Genomic DNA, 21,260 nt, shown 5'->3' with positions numbered 1-21,260 from the left:
TGGGAATCTGGCAAAGCCCTAACTCACAGAAGCACCTGGTGGAGTATGAAACCACCAGCGAGCGTGACATCACCCACAAGGAATGACAGCACTCCATGAAGGCTGCAGCCCATTCTGTGCTCCTTTCTGGATCTTTCTCTGGAGAACTCTAGTCCACTACTCAATGAAGGAAGAAAGCAAATAGAGGAATACCACATCAGGTTTAGCCAGATGGCTCATTTAAGAAATTTAATCGATCACAGTAAGACAATTCAGGCTATTAAAAAACAAAAACAAAAACAAAACAAAACAAAAAACAACAACATTCTATACAGTGTTTTAAAAAGCAAGTGTCCATACCCCTGAAGCAATTACAAGGACACCTGGATGTCACTCTCCTGAAACAAGCTACACGGTCCAGTCCGTGTGAATAATCTTTGTACATAAAGACGAGGCATCTCAGAGACCACTACCCCTAATGCAGAGCCCCTAGAAATGTCACCAACGATTGCAGCAAACAGGGTTTGCAAAAATAAATAATTATATATATATATATATATATATATATGATAACATTCAAAAATATACAAAGTGCAAACATAACCACAAGTGCTACCAGCTGCACAGGGACCTATTTACATGCTTCAGAAAGAAAAGACCAGCACAGTTTCCTACGGGAGTCACAGTGTTTGATCATTGCTACTGAGCCAGTAAGAGTCCCTTCAGATGTCTCTGTGTGGGGATCCACGGGAGGCTGCCCCTGTCTCTTTGACTCATCCCTGCAACCATGCAATGATAAAATTTGTGGCCATTTCAGGAAGAATCTTGGCTTTAAGTTCCATCAAATGACCTAGAGGAGATTCCCTAAAGGGTGAAAGGCTGTGAGTTTCTCCTGCGCAGCCTTTGAGGATCAGACAAGGAGGTTAATGGCTCTGGGACTTTTGCATAGAAGTGACCTGGCAGATGTTAAGAAAATAAAGCAAGCAGCCTGGGGACTCAGGGGCAGAGCGCTTGCCTGGCTTGTATAAAATCCTGAGTTTAACCCTCTGCACTGGCAAAAAGGAAAAAAAAAAATAATAATAATGCAGGAGGGTTTGCCTATTCCAAATATTGGCAATCATGGCTTTGAAGCAGTCCCCAGTGATCTGACCTTTTCTTTCCTCCACATGCATCTTCTCCTGCATTCACCAACACGGGCCACCTCCGGCCAGTGATCCCACCCCAACACACGTGACAGAAAACAGTGCAAAATAACAAGAATGTCACATTTACACAATGTACAACCCTGAACTGAAAAAGTGCGAGGAGATCAAAAGAAGCGAAGCGCAGGCTCCCGTGGGCCGGATCAGGGCGCAGTACAGCGACAGCCACACCTGGGCTGGCAGAGTCATGGAGGGCGGAGGCAGGGCGTCCCCAGGAACAAGGTAACCGGGTGTTTCAGGCACTTCACGAGTATTAAGGGCGACTGGTGACTCAGGCTTTTCCTGGGGAACTGGCAAAGCTTTGGCGAGGGAAAGCGCGGACGGTGCTGCCTTAGCAGTAGGGGGCGCCCTTCCCCTTCAGGGTCAGGCTCCTTCTGGCAGCAGGGAGGCGGAGTGTGGAGGGGCGAGGGCTGGGGGTGGATGAGGCAGTGCCTGGGACCTTCGGAAGACCTGCTGTCCGTGTTCCAGGCCACTTGCTGCCTCTCCTCCTGTGTTCCACTGTCTTTGCTTCTTTGTGATGCAGGAAAGAAAAGGGCTGAACTAAGAGGAACTGAGCCGCATCCCGGCTCCTCGGGTCTTTTCCTCTTCTCCTTCATACGGAAAGAAAACCAAAACCCCAAGCAGAACCCGCTCCGCGGCGCTGTCAGAAGCCTGTTCTGCCTCCCAGATGAATAAATATATAAAACAAAGCTCTGGCAGACAGGCACCAGGCTTTGGTGGCCAGCGGCGCCTTAGGTCTTTGCTGACTCTGAAGGAGACGGAAGCCCTGGGGGTGCCAGAAGGGTTTAGAGGAAGTAGGTGACAGCCAGTGGTCAAGGGCCCGGGGAGAAAGTGTCCTTCCTGCCCATGAGTGGCAACAGGTTCCGGGAAGGGACTGGGCTCTCAGCAGCTGTTCACGCCACATCATCCTCCAGGCTGACCATCTGTCTCTGTCAACAAGATGGTAAACACCGGAAATGATCAGTCCAGCATTCAGTAAACATGGCCAGAGTCCACCTACTTCTCACCTCCCAGACCAGGCCCTCGACGACGCCACCCTGGTCCCTGACGGTCTCTTCCCTGCACAGCCACCAGAGGGCGTGGGTGAAAACCTGATGGGAGTCTTCTGCTCAAAACCCTCCCTGGCTCCCACCTCACTCAAAGTCCTCCCTGCAGCCCACAAGATCCTCCTGGGGTCTACCCCATCACCTCCCTGCCTTCACTTCCTCCCACTCTCTTCACTCCATCCACATGGGCCTCAAACCAATAGGCACTGTCCTACCTCAGGGCTGTTGCACTGACCACTTTTGCATTCTGCACATTCTCCACTCACTCAGAGAAGCTTGCTCTGGATTACTTTATCTAAAATCACATCCTCTTGCTCTCAACCCCTCAAAACCCTTCTCTGCCGTCCTCTGGCCTTGCACCTGGTAGGCAAGTCCTCTTCCACTCAGCCGCACCCTGGCCCTTTCTTTTCCTCTACCACCAGCTGACTCCTCTATCTGCCCATCCGATGTCCCTCTCACTCCCGGTCAAGAAACCCAGCTGTCTGAGGGGAAGGCCCAATGCTTGGTAGGCTTGAGCGGGCACATGGACCTAAGAGTCCACCCTGGGCCTGCCTTGGCCCCCGAGGACGTTTTGCCAGGGGCTGGCGGGGGCCCCAGGCTCCGGCCTCCCTAAGCCTCTCACCGAGGGGTAGGTGTAGCCGTCTTGGCTGCGGCAAATGTGGACCTGGTCCTCCGTGGTCTTCTGGTACACGGGGTTGTCAAAGTTGATGCTGTTGATGTTCTTCAGCCGCCAGTTCTTCCAGACCAGGAAGGCCCCAAAGCAGAGGAGGACGAGCAGCACTGTGGGAGGGGAGAGTGGCCTTGTCACGTGGCTGGCCCCGAGACTGGGACCTGCTTAGTGGCACAGACAATACCAGGCCTCGGACCTGATAGCGATTTTGTTCTGAACGCAAAGCAGCCCTCCCTCGTTGTTCAAAGGGAAACCCCGCGCAGGCAGGACCCAGCTCTAACTTGACGCCACGGGATGAACCTCGAGCCAGAGGTAGCTGCTTGTCCTGGATTCTTCTGCGATTAACTGCACACTGGGGAACTGCTTTTTTAGAAATGGGATTTTCCTCCACATATGGGGCCACAATTCACTCTTCTCTTTTGCAGAGATGAGTGGAATGCAGAGCCTCAAGCACGTTAGGCTGAGCTGTGGCCACTTCTCTTGGCCTCGGTCAGTGACGGGGGCAGGTGGCTCTTTGTCTCTTGCACAGCCAGTGCTGGGAGACACTTAGCTCCTTGCTCTCTGAACCGGACAGCCCCAGCACCCCTGCCTTTGTCCCTGGGTCCCACAGTGCCAACCTCAGTGGATCCAGGGGACAGGCAAGGGCTCACTCTGCCTGGATTCTATGATTCTAGAGGCCTGGGCTCTGCTGGGAAGACCCCAGGTGGGTGTGACCCCCTGTCTGGAGGGTCCGACCTGCCATGTCTGTCAACCCACAACTGGGCACCAAAATGGCCATAGGTCTCTGCAAGTGTGCTAGGGCCCCCTCAACAGGATTTCCTCAGAAAAAGAAAGGTCACTGCACTGTTATTAGCAGGGGCAAGAGGGACAGTGTTAGGTCACCTGCAAACGCCCGCATTGGCACAGCGGAATCTCAGGTGTGCTTGAGGCCCCCTGGGAGCACCTACCCAGGCTGCCCTCTCCCTAGCTGGCACCTCAGCTGCCTGACTGTGCCCCTTGGCAGTCCCAAGGGGTAAGACGTTGCTTCCTGGCTCTGTCCCCAGTACAGGTCTGGAAGTGGGCTCAGTACACAGTCGGTGCTTAATTATGTTGGTTAGATGAATGAAGCTGGGGCTGTGGCTGGGTTTAGAGGAAGCAGGTGATAGCCAGTGGTCAAGGTGGTGAACAGGCCACATGGTGGGCTGCTCCATGCCTGAGGGAGGTGAGGGGCCCAGCAGGGGTCACAGGGGGCTTGTGCTGGGCGGTGCTTACCAATGGGCAGGACGATGGACAGAGCCCCCACGCTCCGAGGCTTCTCCTCCTTCCCTCTGTCGGCAACGTCAGCCAGGACTGTGGGGAAGAAGGGACGCAGTGAGGCCCAGATACGAAAGGCATCACATAGCAGAGCCCATGGTCATGCAAAGGAATGGCTGACACATCCCATCAGCCTGTTCCAGTTCAAGGGAACATGGAGGCCTCCCAAGTTCACATCAGGCCATGCAGCTTACTCATGAGCACAGCTGCCCTCAGCACCCACAGGGGGTGGTTCCAGAAACCTCTACAGACACCAAAATTCACAGATGCCCAACTCTCTTATAGAAAAGGGCGTAGTTGGGCTTGGGCTGCAGCTCAGCAGTATAGCGCTTGCCTAGCCGTGTGAGGCAGTGGGTTCCAACCTCAGCACCACATAAAATAAAGACATTGCATTTATTTATAACAAATTTTTTTTTAAAAAGGAGTAGTGTTTGCCTAGAACATATGCACATTATTTTTTTTTAATTAAAAAAAGTTTCTTTGTAGTTGTAGATGGACATCATGCCTTTATTGTATTTGTTTATTTTTATGCGGTGCTGAGGATCAAACCCAGTGCCTCACACATGCTAAGCAAGCGCTCTGCCACTGAGCTACAACCCCAGCCCTAATTTATTTGTTCTAATTAGTTATACACGGCAGAAGAATAGATGTAGACACTTTGATATAGCATATACCTCCCATGTATTTTACATCATCTCAAGGGACAATGTAATTCCTGATACAATGAAAATACTCCTGTACACAGTTGCGGTCCTCTATTGTTTAGAGAATAATGATGAGGAAAAGCATGGTCTATATGTGCTCAATAGATTGAACCCAGAGGTGCTTTACCACTTAGCCTCATCCCCAGCCCTTTTTATGTTTTATTTTGAAACAGGGTCTCAGTTGCCAAAGCCCTCACTAAGTTGCAGAGTCTGGCCTCCAACTTACAATCCCCCCGCCTCAGTCTCTCAAGTGGCTGGGATTATAGGTGTGTGCCACCATGCCTGGCAGATACAATTTAAAATTTTTGTTGTTCTTGTTGTTGAACTGGGCGTTGAACCCAGAGGTACTTTACCACTGAGTCATTTTTATTTTTCATTATTGAAACAAGATCTCTAAGTTGCCCAGGCTGGCTTCAAACTTGTGATGCTCTGCCTCAGCCTCCCCAGGCGCCGGGACTGCAGGTGTGCACAACCACGCCCAACATCTTGAGATTCAAAAGTTTTCAATCTGCAGTTGGTGGATTCCACAAATGCAGAACATGACGATATAGTGAAAGAACAGGTCGAGTAAAATTGGGGTTGTAAAGAATCAGGTCAAGTAAAATTCTAGGGGCTAGGGATGTGGCTCAGTAGTAAAGTGCTTGCCTAGTATGTGTGAGCCCTGAGTTCAATCCCCAGCACCGCCCCCCCCCCAAAAAAAAGAAGAGAAGTGTCTTCTAGGAGCGAGAGGTTCACCTCAGAGGTAGAAAGCTTGCTTTAGCTTCACGTTGATGAAACATCTCTGAGATGGCAGAGGGTCCTAAATCCACTGATGCATTCTTAATGTTCGGTGAAGTTATTGGTCGAAGTTTCCTCCCACCCCGTGCCCTGGGACCATGGATTTAAACCAGGGGCACTCTACCACATTCTCCGCCCTTTTAAAATTCGAGACCAAGTTTTGCAAAGTTGCCCAGGCTGGGCTTGAGCTTGCAAACCTCCCTCTCATCTGGCTGAGATCACACAGGTGCGCCACTGCACCAGGCTTGAGGGGGTATTTTCTAGAAGTTCCCCTCTCCACGAAGCAAAAAGGTTTCCCGGCCTCCCTCAGGCACAGGAGTTCCTGTTTTATCTCCTTAATGGCTGAACAAAGCCTTCAGCTACTGTGAAAGGAAATTTAAAAGAAAGATCTGAAACTTGTTGATGTGCTTTTTTTCCTGCCCTAAGAGTCTGAGTTCTGTTTCTCTGCAGCTGATGATGGGTGGGCACCCCCTGGTGGATAAATGGATGAGCTACTGATTAATTCCCTGACCAGTTGGGTTCCAACACTGGGTGGGGTGAGGACAGCCAGGCTCTGGCCACAGCCACAAAACGGAAGGTGGAGCCAAAAAGCTCAGTAGAGCATCAATGGAAGTTGGTTCCAGGTTTACCCCATCCCCTCTGCAGACACCAAAATGCAAGGATGCTCTAGCCCCTTATATAAAATAAGGTGTTATTTGCATGTCACCTGGGCACATCCTCCTGTGGACTTTAAAGCATATCTAGATGACTTACAATACCTCATACAATGTAAATGTTATTGGTGCTGGGGATCAAACCCAGGGCCTTGTGTATGCAAGGCAAGCACTCCACCAACTGAGCTATAGTCCCAGCCCTCTAAACCAATTTTATACCGTATCATTAGGGACTGATGACAAGGAAAATATCCATATATGGTCAGTACAGATGTAATTATTTTTTCCAAACATTTTCAATCTGTAGTTTATTGAATCTGAAAATGTAGAAGTAGTATAGAGGGCCAACTATAATCAATACTGTTTTTTTTTGGGGGGGGTACCGGGGCTTGAACTCAGGGGCACTCTACCACTGAGCCACATCCTCAGCCCTATTTTGTATTTTATTTAGAGACAGGGTCTCACTGAGTTGCTTAGTGCCTCGCCTTTGCTGAGGCTGGCTTTGAACTCATGATCCTCCTGCCTCAGCCTCCCAAGCCGATAGGATGACAGGTACGCACTACAGCACCCAGCTGCAAGATTATTTTAATGTTATTCTTAAATACCATAATGGATGCAAAAACTCCATGATGAATAAAAATCATCCAAATTTTCAAGAAGACAAAATCTGGGAGCTGGGATGGAGCTCAGTGATAAAATGCGTTCAGTATGCCTGAGGTTCCATCCCCCCGCACAAAAGTACATGACGCATACCTACAATTCCAGTGGCTTGGGAGGCTGAGGCAGGGGGCTCACAAATTCAAGGCCAGCCTCAGCATCTTAGTAAGACCCTGTCTCAAAATAAAAATAAAAAGGACTGGGGGTGTGCCTCAGTGGGACAGCACTTGCCTAGCATGTGTGAGGCACTGGGCTTGACCCTCAGCACCACATATAAATAAATAAATTAAATAAAGGTCCATCAAAACTAAAAAAAATAATAATAATTAAAAATAATAATAAGGGCTGGGGCTGTGGCTCAGCGGTAGAGCACTCATCTAGCACGTGCGAGGCCCTGGATTCGATCCTCAGCACCACATAAAAATAAAGGTAAAAAATAAAATAAAAATAATCAAAAACATAATAATAATAAAATTAAATTAAAAACTAAACAAAAGGCCTTGCCTAGCATGTGTGAGACCTTGGTTCAAACCTCAGCACCCAAAAACTCTGCATTAAACTGTTATTGGATTTCTGAGTTGTTTCTTGTTTTTTTTTGTAGTACTGGGGATGGAACCCAGGGGCAATCCTTTTTTATTTTGAGACAAGTTCTCGCTCAGTTGCAGGGTTGGCCTTGAACTTGCGATGCTCCTGCCTCAGCCTCCCAGTGACTGGTATTATAGCTCCATGGCCCCCGGATGGATTCCTGGTCCCGTCCTCGTCTAACTCAGGGTCAACAGCACACGCTCTTCCCACGTGTCAGCTCACTGAATCCCCAGGAGATGGGCAGATACTGCCACCAGAACCATTTGATAGGGAGGGAAACGGAGGTTCCAGGACATACAGCCCAAATTAGGGATGTCCTTGTGGGGCCAGGACTCCACCCTCACTCCATCTCTTCACCAAGTCGCTCGCAGCCACTGAAGGGGCCCATCTGGATCCTCCTCACCACAGTGGGAGTCAGGGTGGGCGCAGCCTTTACCTTGGTGGGACAAGGTCGCCGACTCCACAGTGGTGAGCCCAGGAACAGCCGCAGGCCGCCAGGGGGCGCTGGAAGCAGGTCGGTGGTCTGTGGGCTTGGGCCTCCTGGCTGTGGAGCTGACCCTGGGCCTGGTGGTGGACGGCCCCAGGGTGGTCACTACAGGCTCCGCCTCTGCGGGAATACAGACATTTCCTGAGTGCCACGTGCCTGAGCACCACTCCGATGGCTTTGTGGTCCTCATGACAAGTAGGCAGCGAGTGCCATCAGCCACCGACGCACGGGATGTAAACACCCATGGCTGTCTGTGCTGCTCTTCCTGCGCTATGTGTGGGACACTAGGTTTGCAGGTGTTGGGGAGGCGCTAGGGACACCTCGCCCCTGCTGTGGTTTCACCGTGTCCCCCCAATTCGTATGTTGGGAACTTCACTCCAGAATTCCTTTGTTAACTGGATTTGGACATGGGGCCTCCGGGAGGTGAGTAGGATTAGATGAGGTCATGAGGGTGGGACACCCCGACACCAGAGGGACCTCCCCATGGCACTGGTGCCTTTGTAAGAAGAGGAAGAATTGGGGGCGGGGATGTGGCTTAGTGATAGAGCCTGGGTTCAATCCCCAGTATCACACACACAAAAAAAAGGGCCAGAAAGCTGAGCGCAATGTCACAGTGTGACCTCTGTCTCACTGTGTGACACCCCCACATGTTATGATGCAGCAAGAAGTCCCTCACCAGCTTCCAGAACTCAGCCACATTTCGTGACCTACGATGCCCTGTTCTCCCAGAGCACAGATGAGCAGAGCAAGGCTTGGAAGAACCATCCCTACCTGCGAGGCAGCTCCTCATGTCCCTGGCGAGCAGCATACCATCTGGGCAGACACAGGTGAACTTGGGGGAGTGGGGGTTGATTTGCGGGGCTGGCAGACACAGGTACTGGCAGCCACCGTTGGGGAGGGCTGTCCTCTCACACCAGTTCACACCTGGGGAAGAAGAAGAAAAAAAGATGAGGGGAGAATGAGATACCATCAGAGACCACAGAAAGGTCTAGAAAATTCCAGGGCACTAGCAGGGAAATGTCTTTCTCAGGGGTGGGGGTCGGTGGCGTGCAGCCTGCCCATCATTACCTCTCGGCTGTGTGACGTTGTGGAACAGGACAATGTCCTCGGGGGACAGCAGGTTTTCTGCCACTAAATCAATATCCAAGCCTGTGAGGCGATTGGCGCTGAAGATGGCTTCGTTCATGATGTCGGTCCAGAATACCTTGTCCTGTACGGGGGTTAAGGAAGACGATCCACCCCATTAGCCACTGGGACAGGACACAGACCTCCGCTCCCTCTTAACCTCTGGGGCTTTGGGGGAAGAAGCAATACTAGGTCACAGCATCAATCACGGCAAAACACATTTCCATTTTAGGCTTTCCTCGGGGGGATGATGGTAGGTAGCACCCGGGGCTCGTGCATGCTAAACATATGCTCTTCCACGTGGCTGCACCCTGGTCCTCATTGCCACTATTTTTGGGGGGTGGGGGAAACCAGGGATTAAACTCAGGGGCACTCAGCCACTGAGCCACATCCTCAGCCCTATTTTGTATATTATTTAGAGACAAGGTCTCACTAAGTTGCTTAGCACCTTGCTAAGTTGCTGAGGGTGGCTTTGAACTTGCGATCCTCCTGCTTCAGCCTCCCAAGCCACTGGGCTTATAGGTGTGCACCACCATGCCCAGCTCATCAACACTATTTTTAAGTGTAAAATTCATCAGTGTTAAGCACATTCATTGTAAAACCAGCATTGCCATCCATCTCTAGAACTTTCATCAAACTCAAACTCTGTCCCCGTTAAGATTTCTAATCTCCACTCCTGGTCTCTGGCACCCACCATTCTCCTGCCTGTCTCTGTGAATTTGCCTACTTAGCTCCCTGCTATCAGTGGACAACGGGACTATTTCACTGAGCATAATGTCCTCAAGGCTTCTCCCCAATGGAGTAAGTATCAAAATTTCCTTCCTTTTTTTTTTTTTTTATATTGGGGATTGAACTCAGGGGCACTCAACCACTGAGCCACATCCCCAGCCCTATTCTGTATTTATTTTAGACGCAGGGTCTCACCGAGTTGCTTAGTCCCTCGCTTTTACTGAGGCTGGCATTACAGGCATGCGCCCCTATGCCCAGCAAGATTTTCTTCTTTTGAAGGCAGGCTTTGCGCATGGGTATGGGTTGCACTGTGCTCATGTACTCATCAGTGGATACCCGGCCTGCTTCCTCCTTGTGTCTATTGTGAATAATGCCACTATGAACGTGGGGGTACAAATATAGCATCATTTCTTTAGAGCAGGTTTTTCCCCCTATGGCTCTATTAGGAACTTGACCTGTCCCCATTCTCACATTTGTTGAGAAGAAAATGGATATATCTTCAGTTCTAAGACCTCTCCTCAGTCAAGAGCAGTTTTCCTAGTTAGTCTTGGCTTGGAGGAACTAGACAAGGCGTGCCCACCATTACCCACACGCTTAAACCTACGGCAGTTAAATCAGTGAAAAATGAGCTGTGAATTCCTTCCAGGTCTCACCTCAAAGATGGCCAAGGAGAAGGGGTGGGCCAGCCGCTTCTCGTCCTCCAGGATGGTCTTCCGGTTCCCCCCGTTGACATCAATGCTAGAGATGGAGTGGAGTTTGGAGTCTACCCAATAGAGACGGCCATTGGAGAGATCTGGAATGCACAGATGGACAAGGGGCGGTCACATGCAGATGCCCGGTGCCAGCAGCAAGAATGAGAGGATCATCAGATAGGCCAGAAAATTCTAGAAAATTCCAGGGCACTGTTCATTTTTGGGTGGAGGGTGCAGCCTTGGAATTGGGCCACTCTGCTCCCCCTAGAAGAAACCCCCATAGAAATAGTAGAAAAGAAGCTCCCAGAGAAGCAGCCCCAACCACGTGAGCCTGAAGGGCACACGGTGGCTTTCGCCCCGGTGCCTCATGGCACATGCTGACGTCCCCAGGTCAGGAAGAGGGAAAACTGTGGGTTATAAAACCTCAGGGAGCTGGTGGGCTTGTGTGGGAGCAACTGGCCACTACCGTGTCCCCCAGATGGGGTCCGACTGTGGTGGGGCCAAGCATCCCTTCAACATACCCAGTGTGATGCCGTTAGGCCACTGGATGTCTTCTGTCACCAGCGAGTAGACATCCACACCATTCAGGCCCCCTTTCTTGATCTTGGCAGGGGTGCCCCAGTCTGTCCAGTACATAAAGCTGGGGGGACAACAGGGAAAACAGAGATGAGGATGCTCCTCAGGACAGGTTCCTGCCAACACTGAAGGTGAGTCTGCCTAAGTGGAGCCAAGGCTCCGGATAAGGCCCCACTAGGGACTCCAGATTCTTTTCTTTTTTCCTCCCAAAATGGCCAGGAGGGACTTTAGAGTGTTTTCGTGGGGCTGGGGTGTGGCTCAGTGGTAGAGCCCTCTCCTAGCCTCATTAGGCCTTGGTTTCCATCCCCAGAACTGCTAAAAAAAAAAAAGTTAAAAAAACAACAAAATAAAAAAAATCTGCAGTTTCAGGAGATTCTGATGCTAAAATCAGGGAGGGGGCTCTGGAATATGCACCTCAGTTCATAATATTTTTCTTGCCTTTTGAATATTCTTTTAACTTTTAAATTGTGGTAAAATTTACACAACATAATTTATTTTTATTTTTATTTTTTTTTGTTACCAGGAATTAAACTCAGGGGCACTGGATCACTGAGTCACATCCCCAACCCTATTTTGTATTTTCTTTAGAGACAGGGTCTCACTGAGTTATTTAGTGCCTCACTTTTGCTGAGGCTGGCTTTGAACTTGTGATCTTCCTGCTTCTGCCTCCTGAGATACTGGGATTACAGGTGTGGGCCACCAGGCCAGGCAATTTTTTTTTTTTTAATGCTCTCTGTGCACATATACTTTGACATGTTATCCAATTCTACAAATTAATCCCACAGAAAAACATGACCTATCCATTGAATAAACCACATATCACAGGAAGGATCTCAGACATGGGAACTGCATAGCTAGTAGAGAATGAAATGCATAATTTGAGTAAAAAGAAATAAGAGAGCAAAATATAGCTGTTCCCCCTTATCCATGTTTGTGATTTCTGTAGTCAATGATGGTCTAAAAATATTAAATAGAAAAATCCAGGGCTGGGGATGTGGCTCAAGCAGTAGCGCGCTCGCCTGGAATGCGTGTGGCGGGGGTTCGATCCTCAGCACCACATACCAACAAAGATGTTGTGTCCGCCAAGAACTAAAAAATAAATATTAAAAAATTCTCTCTCTCTCTCTCTCTCTCTCTCTCTCTCTCTCTCTCTCTCTCTCTCCTCTCTCACTCTCTCTTTAAAAATAAATAAATAAATAAAAGTATTTTCAAACACTCTAATCATTCACCTATTACTTAAAAAAAAAAAAGAAAAAGAAAATCCAGAAGAAACAATTCCTATGATTTTTATGACTAAGGTGATGAAATCTCAAACCATCATGCCCTGTGCTGCTGGAGACATGAATTGTCTTTTTGTTTAGTGTGTCCACAGTGTATATACTACTTACCTGTTAGTCACTTGGTAGCTATCTCATTATCAAATCAACTATTTGTGTAAGTAACCTTTACACAGTGGCCTAATGCCATGTCACAATCCCTACATTATTCACCTTATCTCTTCACATAGGAATTTAAAAAAAATTTTTTTTGTAGTTGTAGATGCCTTTATTTTATGTGTTTATTTTATTTGTTGTTGAGAATCGAACCCAGTGCCTCACACGTGCTAGGCAAGTACTCTACCACTGAGCCACAGCCCCAGTCCCCACATAGGAATTTTTAAAACCTTATTTTATTTATCAGTTTTATGTGGTGCTGAGGATCGAACCCAGTGTCTTACCATGCACGGTAAGCTCTCTACCACTGAGCTACAACCCCAGGCCCTTCACACAGGAATTTTATCATCTCATATCACTGCAAGAAGGATGTGTTCATTTACAAAAGTTTATTATAGTATATTGTTCTAATTATCTTACTATTATTTATTGGTTTATTTATCTCTCTGTGCCTAATTTGAAATTTGAACTTCATCACAGATGTGTATGTCCTGGAAAAGAGACGGGTCATTGCTGAGCATGGTTTCAGTCATCCACGGGGGTCCTGGAATGAACCACCCGTGGATAAGCGGGCACTATGTACACACACGTCTGCACACTACTTGTGCCTGAGTGCAGTGGACTGGCACGCTCTCTCCTTCTTTCCTGTAGATTGTGTGGCCAACCCAGGTGGCCTCGCCCCTCCATCCAACAGGTGCCTGCACCCCTGGGCATGTTTTCTTGTGGGTGGATCCAGGCCCAGCCTGACTCCGCCCTCATCCACAGGCTCTGCCCGCCCAGCCACTCTCTGACCTGCCCTTGCAGACGCCACAGGAGGACAGCCAAGTGCACCTTCTCCCACATCCTCTGAACTAGGCCAAATGTACCCCCACCTCCAATTGTGGTGCCAGGACAGGGTGCCACCCAGATTACCAACACCCCACTGCAATTGTGAAATGAGTCCCGTCACATGCCAGGTGGCAGAGGGAGCCTACTGGGCAGAATATGCAGTGGGCAGGGGACAGGGGCAATGCTTCCTGCCAGGGGACACTGGTCAGTGGCTGAGGTGCTGAGTCAGCCACGGGCTCCTGATCTTCACAGGATAGTGACCTTCGCCCAGCCACCCTTTTCCAGAGCTTCGTAAACACCGGGCTGCCCAAAACCAACTTAAAGAAGGACCTTCATGTCTTCCCTCTCTGACCTTATCCTGGCCCAGCAGATTGACACCAAATACTTAAGCAAATTTGTTTTTTAATTTCTCACTTAATTTTCTTTCTTTCTCTTTGTTTGCGGTTCCTAGGATGGAACCCGGGCCTGGCAGATGCTAAGTAAGGCTCTACCGTTGAGCTGCAGCCCCAGCCTTTTTGGTTTTGAGATGGGGGGTCTCATTAAATTGCTGAGGCTGCCCTGAACTTGCACCTTCCTGCCTCAGCCTCCTGAGTAGCTGGAATTACAGCCATGTGCCACCAAGAACATCTCCACTTTAATTTCTGGTTTTGAATTTTTATCACAGGGTCTGCTTCCACGTCAGGTAATAGGATACTGTCATGAGGATTCCATCCCTGTGGCCCCCCAAAGGCAGACAGGACAGTCTGACAACTCTGGGCTCCTATTTCATTTATTTTTTGGGGAAAATAGTGCTTGAACCCAGGGATGCCTTACAATTGATGCCTTATTACGTCCCCAATCCCTTTTTTAAATTTTGAGACAGCGTCTCACTAAGTGGCTGAGGTTGGCCTCGAGCTTGTGATCCTCCTGCCTCAGCCTCCCAAGTTGCTGGAATCACAGGCATGCACCCCTGTGCCTGGTCCTGTTTCTTTACAGACAACTACAGGCCCTGATTCCACCTCCTGTCCACAGCGCAGGACAACCCCACACTTTACTCGGGTACAAACACTGCCTAAACAGCGGCCTAAACAGCTCTGGGTCCTGCACGTTCACCCTTCATTGCCCTGCACCCCCCACCTTCGTAAGCACGCACCCGTGGACGGGATCCACCACGATGGCCCTCGGCTTGGAGCCGATCTCCTGGAACAGCGTTCTCCTCTTCTTGCCCTTAGTGTCGGCCACGGACACGGTGCCCAGGACAGAATCGGTCCAGTAGATGTTGCTGTGGATCCAGTCCACAGCCAGCCCATCAGGAGCATGGAGGTCACTGCCGATGACGGTGTCATAGGTGGACAAGCTGGGGGCTCTGTCAATCTGGGTGCTAAGGCAGGAGGAGGGCAGACCGTCAGGGCCAGGGGCCCCTCCTCACCTGGGGGTCAGGCAGGCCGGAGGGGCCGAGGCTCACCTGTAGATCTTTCTTTGGGACAGGTCAGACCAATAGATTCTGTTGCTGGCCACCTCGGTGTCCAGGGCAACCACGTTCTTGAGGTTCGGGATGAGGCTGGTGTACTCGCTGCGGTCCAGGGTCATCTTCCTCACCTCGTGGCGGTTGGTGAAGAAGAGGTAGGCGATGGAGCCTGGGGAAGGGCAAGGCGGTCAGGGTGGGGAAAGACCCCACTTGTCCCTCTGCAGGGTGTGGCTGGATCAGAGAGGCACACCCAGAGTGGCAGGGTGGAAATCCCCGTGTACTAGGCAAGTCACACCTGTGGTCTCGGTCACCCTGCAGGGAAGGCCCCACCCGGGGGTAGCCAACTCCTAGAAATAGGAAATGACTCACTTTGGGGCCAAACTCACCAGCCCACATTGCCACCACCTCGGCTATGGGAACCCTGACATCTGAGGCCACTCTGCCTGCCCTAGTCACTCCAGAGCCAGGAACCAGGCAACCTAAGATAGTGCCAGGCCCCAGACTGCATGGAAATGATTCACACTTGTGAATCCTGAGCCTGCTCGCAGGACCTCACCCATTCATGCCTTTGCCCATAGACACCCTGGGTCCCATCTCTGGCACATTAAAAAAAAAAAAAAAAAAGTAATGACCTTGCCTAATGTTTACTCGGTTTTTTAATGGAATCCTTATATTCCTGTGAAGCAGGCTTTAGTTAATTTCTCTTTACAGATGAGCAGATTGAGGCTCAGAGAAGGAAAGTGATTTGTCCAAGATCACATACCTAGTGGGTGACTGAGCCAGGATTCAAACCCAGGTCTGCCCAATTCTGGGAGCTGTGCCCTAACCGTGACACCAATATTCACCAACAAACGAACTATATCTTGCAACTGGACTTCTCAAGACAGCCCTTCCCAAGTCTCTACTTCAACTCCACTGAAATCTTTACATCTGTACAAATGCTAACATCACAATGGAGTTCAAAGCACGACCTCCAATCCTGAGGGATTTTGTGGGAGGAACTACATCCACCCACCACCCCAGCAGAACCAGGAAGCACATGGGAGGTACAGAGGCCGAGAGCCATGGAAACAGGTGGTAGCAGCGACTAATATGCCAGTGAAGGCCCTGGGGTAGACAGAGGCAGCCCGTAAAAAGTTCTTCTTTTCTCCCTAATACTGGGAATTAAAACCAGGGGTGCACTACCACCGAGTTTTACCCCCAGCCTTTCTTTTTAATTTATTTTTTAATTATTTGTTTTCTCTTTTATTCCCCAGTGCTGGGGACAGAGTCCAGGGCCTCATGCATGCTAGGCAGGTGTTCTGTCACTGAGCTGCATCCCTAGCCCAATGTTTTACACATTTTTCTTTAAATTTAAAAATTTTTCAAATTTTATTTGATGGTCTCTTTTTTTTTTCCAAAAATTTCTTTTTGGACAGGGTCTTGCTAAATCATTGAGACTGGCCTCAAACTGGCGATCCTCCTGCATCAGCGTCCCATGTCTAAGGGATTACAGGCCTGTGTCACTGAGCCTGGCTGTTATTTCTGCAAAATCCAGCCTCCTTGTAATTAGATTGCAGACAACTCAACTCCCTCAGGACACTTGCACGTGTAAGCAAGGGATCCCTGGATGAAGGAGATTCTAAGAATGGACACGCAGCAATGATTATAACCCAAACTTCAAGATGGAAAAGAAAGTTGAGGTTGTGGCTCATTGGTAGAGTGCTTGCCTAGCATGGGCGAAGCACTGCGATCGATTCTCAGCACCACATAAAAAATTAATAAATAAATAAAGGCCCATCAACAATTAAAAAAAAAGATGGAAAGGAAATCCAATTACAGTGCTCCTTTTGTAGGAGTGGATTCTGCATCTTCAGGTTCAACCAATTGTAGATTGAAAAATTTGGGGTGAAAATGCCTCTATACCAAACGCAAATTATTATTATTATTTTATATCTCATTCCCTAAACAAAACAGTGGAATAAACACCACACAGCACTAACATTGTATTAGGTATTCTAAGTCATCTCGAGGTAATTTCAAGTCTCTGTGGGATGTGCAGGTTCTATGCAAACATTATAATAGTTAGTTCACAAGGGCCTTGAACTTCCACAGATTTTGGTAGCTGCAGGGGGTCTTGGACCCAATCAGTCCTCCACAGATATAGAGAGATGACTTGATTTCTACCATTTTGTTCCATGATGTGCTATTCTGTTTTGGTCTTTGTTTTAAATAAATTTTGTTTCCTTGAGATACATTCTTTTTAATTATTAAAAACAGCTGGAGGGCTGGGGCTGGGGCTGAGCGATAGAGAGCTCACCTAGCACATGCGAGGCCCTGGGTTTGATCCTCAGCACCGCATAAAAATAAATAAATAAAATAAAGGTATTGTGTCCAACTACAACTAAGATATAAATTAAAAAAAAAAAAAAAAGAGCAGGAGCCAGGCAGGCATGGTGGTGCACACCTATAATCCCAGTGACTCAGGAGGCTGAGGCACGAGGGTCACAGGCTTGAGGCCAGCCTCAGCAACGTGGCAAGGCCTTAAGCAAATAAGTGAGACCTTGTCTCAACATAAAAATAAAAAGAGCTGGGAATGTGACTCAGTGACAAAGCACCCCTGAGTTCAGTTCCCCACAAAAGAACAGCTGGAGGGGGCGTGGGCAGCTCAAGCCATGGCTTTCCACCCTCTGCCCCCTGAAATCCATCCCTAACTTGTCCTGGAAGCTGAGCACTGGTTCCTATTAAGCCGGCAGGGCTGGGTCCTGCATGCTGTCCCCTGGTCACACGTGGCAGGTTCCTGGCAGGCCCAAGTCCCACCTGCCAGAGGTCCCTGCTGATTTTACCCTGTGCAAAGTTCAGGTGAGGAAACGCCGCCCAGCGCGGCCTCCGTGCTCACCGGTGGCCTTGCAGGCCTGGGTGCGGGGGTCCATCTGGAAGCCCTCCTCGCACTCGCACTTGTAGCTGCCCTGCAGGTTCACACAGAGCTGACTGCAGGTGGCAGGGTCCTGACACTCGTCGATATCTGAGTGGAGACAGAGACACATGAGGTGTCACCTTTGAGGGTGGCAGATGGAGGGATGGAACCAGCACCCCAGTGGCAGCTAAGGGACAACCCATCCCACCTGGGAAAGAAAAAAGTGACTGTCATCTCCCAAAGTGACCCGACCTCACCGTTCACTTCAGGGGCCCAGGTCAGAGGGCCGAGTTACGACAGCAGAGATTTCCTAACGGTGAAGCCCGGAGGGAAGCTCCTCTGAGGAGCCGAACGGTTACTGACGGGTCAGTCTGTGCCCAGGGTTCCACCCACGGAGCGTCCGCCCAGCAGCTGGGGACTGCCGTCCCACCCATTTCACAGACCGGGAGACTGAGGCAGAGCTTTCAGTGGGCACAAGGCCGAGGAGGCCCAGAGCTCGGCCCTGCTCGGCAATCACCTTCGCATCTGCGCTGGTCCACGAGCCGGAAGCCAGCGGGGCACAGGCACTCGTGGCCGATCTTGAGGTCATTGCAGATGTGCGAACAGCCCCCGTTGTTGTCCAAGCACTCGTTGGTCCCTGTGCCGGGGGAAGGACACACACTGGTCACCCTGGAGTCTCGAGCCTCTCACTCCCCCACCCCTGCCACTGCGGAGGGGTGCCACAGCCTGACTCGTGAGAGCACTGAGATGGCACTGTCACTCGGTTTAACACAGTGAGCCCTGGGGACAGAGTGCTGATGGAAGGAAACGCGTCACCAAAGGCCAGGTGCTGAGGATCCCACTCCTGAGAGATCCACAGAAACAGGAAGTAGAAAGGCAGGTGCTGGGGCGGGGACGGTGGGTGAATGAGGACAGGGGTTTGGTTTTGAAAATGAAAAATGGTGCTAGGGAGGGGGATGGGTGGTCACATCTGGGTGAATGCATTCAATGCCACCAAACATACACTTCAAAATGGTTCATGTGGCCAGAGGGCGCAGTGGCACAGGTCTGCAATCCCAGGGACTCAGGAGGCTGAGGCAGGAGGACTGCAAGGTCAAGGCCAGCCTGGGGTGTGGCTTAGTGGGAATGGGCCCCTTGGTTCAATTCCCTACACCAAAAAAAAAAAAAAGACTGATGGGGCTGGGGCGGGTCTCCGTGGAGCCCACGGTGAGGCAGGAGCTCCACCACTGAGCTGCCTCTCCAGTGCTTTCCTCTGTATTTTGAGACAGGGTCTGGCGATGTTGCCCAGGCTGGCCTTGACCTGGCACTTGGGACCTGCCTGCCTGGGTTCCTGGGCAGCTGGGATTTAGGGCATGCACTACTGCGCCCCATATGGCCCCGTCTCTCCTGCCCTGAGTGGAAGCTCCTGGGGCTAAGGATGCACAGGAGCCCTAGAGCTATAGTGGGTGGGCCTCCCGTCCCCTCCACCTTAGTTCCCCCACCTTGGCTCTCCACAAACTCCCCGAGACGCCCACATCTGGGACTCACTGCATTCCTTGAGGGGCTCGTCCGACCAGTCCCGGCAGTCTCTGGCTGAGTTGCACACTTTGTCCAGGGGGATGCATTCACCGCTGTGGCATTTGAACTTGTTGGGCCCCTCACACAGTGTCACTATGAGAGTCCAAGAGAACAGTCAGGTGCATCTGAGCTGCAGGAGCTTGCTTAACCCTCTACAGCATAATAATTCACTCACACAAGAATAAATATGAATGTATCCGTTAGTAAAACATGATAATTTTTTGTCAGTTCTGGGTACAGAATCCAGGGCCTTAGATCCGCTAGAAGCATTCTACCACCGAGCTACACCCAGCCCAGTAATTGGTTACTGAGCACTGAGAACCTAACACCCAGTTCTAAAGTGAGAATGTCACCTAGAGCAGGAAGTCATTAAACTGAGGGCCCTGGATCAACAATGGCCCACTGCTTGTTTATTTAAATAAAGTTTTATTGGTACACAGCCACACCCATTCATTTACAGAAGGTCTGTGGCTGCTTTCAGAGTATGAAACAGCGTAGTTGTGTCAGAAACTCTGAACCTTGCAAGGCCAAAAATATTTATTATCTGGTGCTTTAGGGTAAAATTCTGCCAACTCTCTAATGGAGACTATTCTAGCAGGCTTTGACCCATCCTGCTATCCTTCAAAGGAATCTTGAATTCTGGGGCTGGGGATTTAGCTCAGTGGCAGAGCACTTGCCTAGCACATGCAAGGCCTTGAGTTACGTCCTCGGCCTTTGGCCCTGAAAAAAAGAAAAAAAAAAAATCCTGAATCTTGGCTTATCGTTTCCTTATTTTTTCATTTTTATTTTTTTGGTGGTCAGGGTCTCATCATGTCACATAAACACTCAACTCCTGAGCTGTGTTCTCAGCCACTTCATTAATACTTCAGGGAAAAACATGGGGTATGATTTAGTTTGTTTTTGAAGCTTATAAAATGATTCCTCATAATCTTCAAACTGCTTCTTCATCCAACAGTAAGGTTGTAAGGTTCTCCCGTGTGAATGCTAGTGGCCGAAGCCTCATTCCTGGCGGCATATTCCACCATGTGGCTACCCTACCAGGTTAAAGTCATTGATGGTGTACCCCCACATTCCCAGCAGCACTATTCCACAGCCAAAAGACGGAGGCAACCCAAGGATTCATCAAGGGGTGAATGCAATAGGATTCCTCAGCACAATCGATGGAATACTATTTGGCCTTAAAAAAGAAATCTGGACACAGACTAGAACATGGACCCTGAAGACATGCTCAGTGAAATAAGCCAGTCACAAAAGGACAACTAGTACACAATTCCACTCACAGGGGGTCCACGAAGTCATCAGACCCACAGAGACAGACAGTAGAATGGCAGGTGCCAGGGACTGGGGAGGAGGATGGGGAGTTAGCGATTAATGGGGACAGAGTTTCAGTTTTGCGGGATGAAAAGAGCGTTGGAGATGGACAGTGATGATGGCTGCACAACCATGTGAATGTATTTAATGTCACCGAGCTGCACAGTTAGAAATACCTACGTGCTTGCTTGGCATGTGCCACGGCCCTACGTTCAATCTGCAGCACAACAGAACAAAAACAAGCCTGAGATGCTCATTATGTATGGTGTGTACCTTGCTATAAATAAATTAAAAAAAAGAATCTCACACTGAGGAATCTTCCGTGGCACCCAGTGTCTTGCTCCATGGTGCTCAGGGCCCACTGCAGAGCCTAGTGCAGGACACAGTTGTCTCCTGAGGGCATTTCCAGGAGGAGAGCCACCTCGTGGATACAGGGAAGGGCTTCACAAGTGAAATTGGATCTTTTTATTTTGGGGGGCGGGCGGGCACTGGGGACTGAACTCAGGGGCACTCGGCTACTGAGCCACATCCTCAGCCCTATTTTGTGTTTTATTTAAAGACAGGGTCTTGCTGAGTTGCTTGGGGCCTCACTAAGCGGCTGAGGCTGGCTTTG

The 21,260-nt window shown here is 49.8% G+C and overlaps 1 protein-coding gene across 2 annotated transcripts in view; it reads right to left on the bottom strand.

Annotated features, from left to right (window-relative positions):
• Positions 1-196: 196 nt before the first annotated feature.
• The window catches only part of Ldlr (low density lipoprotein receptor), a 41,085-nt gene continuing 20,021 nt past the window's right edge, over positions 197-21,260 (bottom strand). Inside the window, exons 3-16 of one of the 2 annotated variants that reach the window (XM_040290439.2) lie at positions 20,828-20,864; positions 19,307-19,429; positions 18,297-18,416; positions 17,762-17,887; positions 14,881-15,052; positions 14,569-14,796; positions 11,121-11,239; positions 10,561-10,700; positions 9,122-9,263; positions 8,825-8,977; positions 8,003-8,173; positions 4,149-4,226; positions 2,850-3,007; positions 197-2,110 (exon numbers count right to left, since the gene is read on the bottom strand). In XM_040290439.2, the coding sequence (XP_040146373.1) occupies positions 2,075-2,110; positions 2,850-3,007; positions 4,149-4,226; positions 8,003-8,173; positions 8,825-8,977; positions 9,122-9,263; positions 10,561-10,700; positions 11,121-11,239; positions 14,569-14,796; positions 14,881-15,052; positions 17,762-17,887; positions 18,297-18,416; positions 19,307-19,429; positions 20,828-20,864 (1,803 nt within the window). In that variant the 3' untranslated portion in view covers positions 197-2,074. The remainder of the gene's footprint in view (positions 2,111-2,849; positions 3,008-4,148; positions 4,227-8,002; positions 8,174-8,824; positions 8,978-9,121; positions 9,264-10,560; positions 10,701-11,120; positions 11,240-14,568; positions 14,797-14,880; positions 15,053-17,761; positions 17,888-18,296; positions 18,417-19,306; positions 19,430-20,827; positions 20,865-21,260) is intronic. The other variant, XM_013363343.4, reaches the window with a different exon arrangement.

The sequence above is a fragment of the Ictidomys tridecemlineatus genome, chromosome 2 (genome assembly GCF_052094955.1).
Source record: "Ictidomys tridecemlineatus isolate mIctTri1 chromosome 2, mIctTri1.hap1, whole genome shotgun sequence".
Lineage (NCBI taxonomy): Eukaryota > Metazoa > Chordata > Mammalia > Rodentia > Sciuridae > Ictidomys > Ictidomys tridecemlineatus.
Note: the sequence above shows the minus strand (reverse complement) of the source record. Positions and strands in the feature narration are given on the sequence as shown.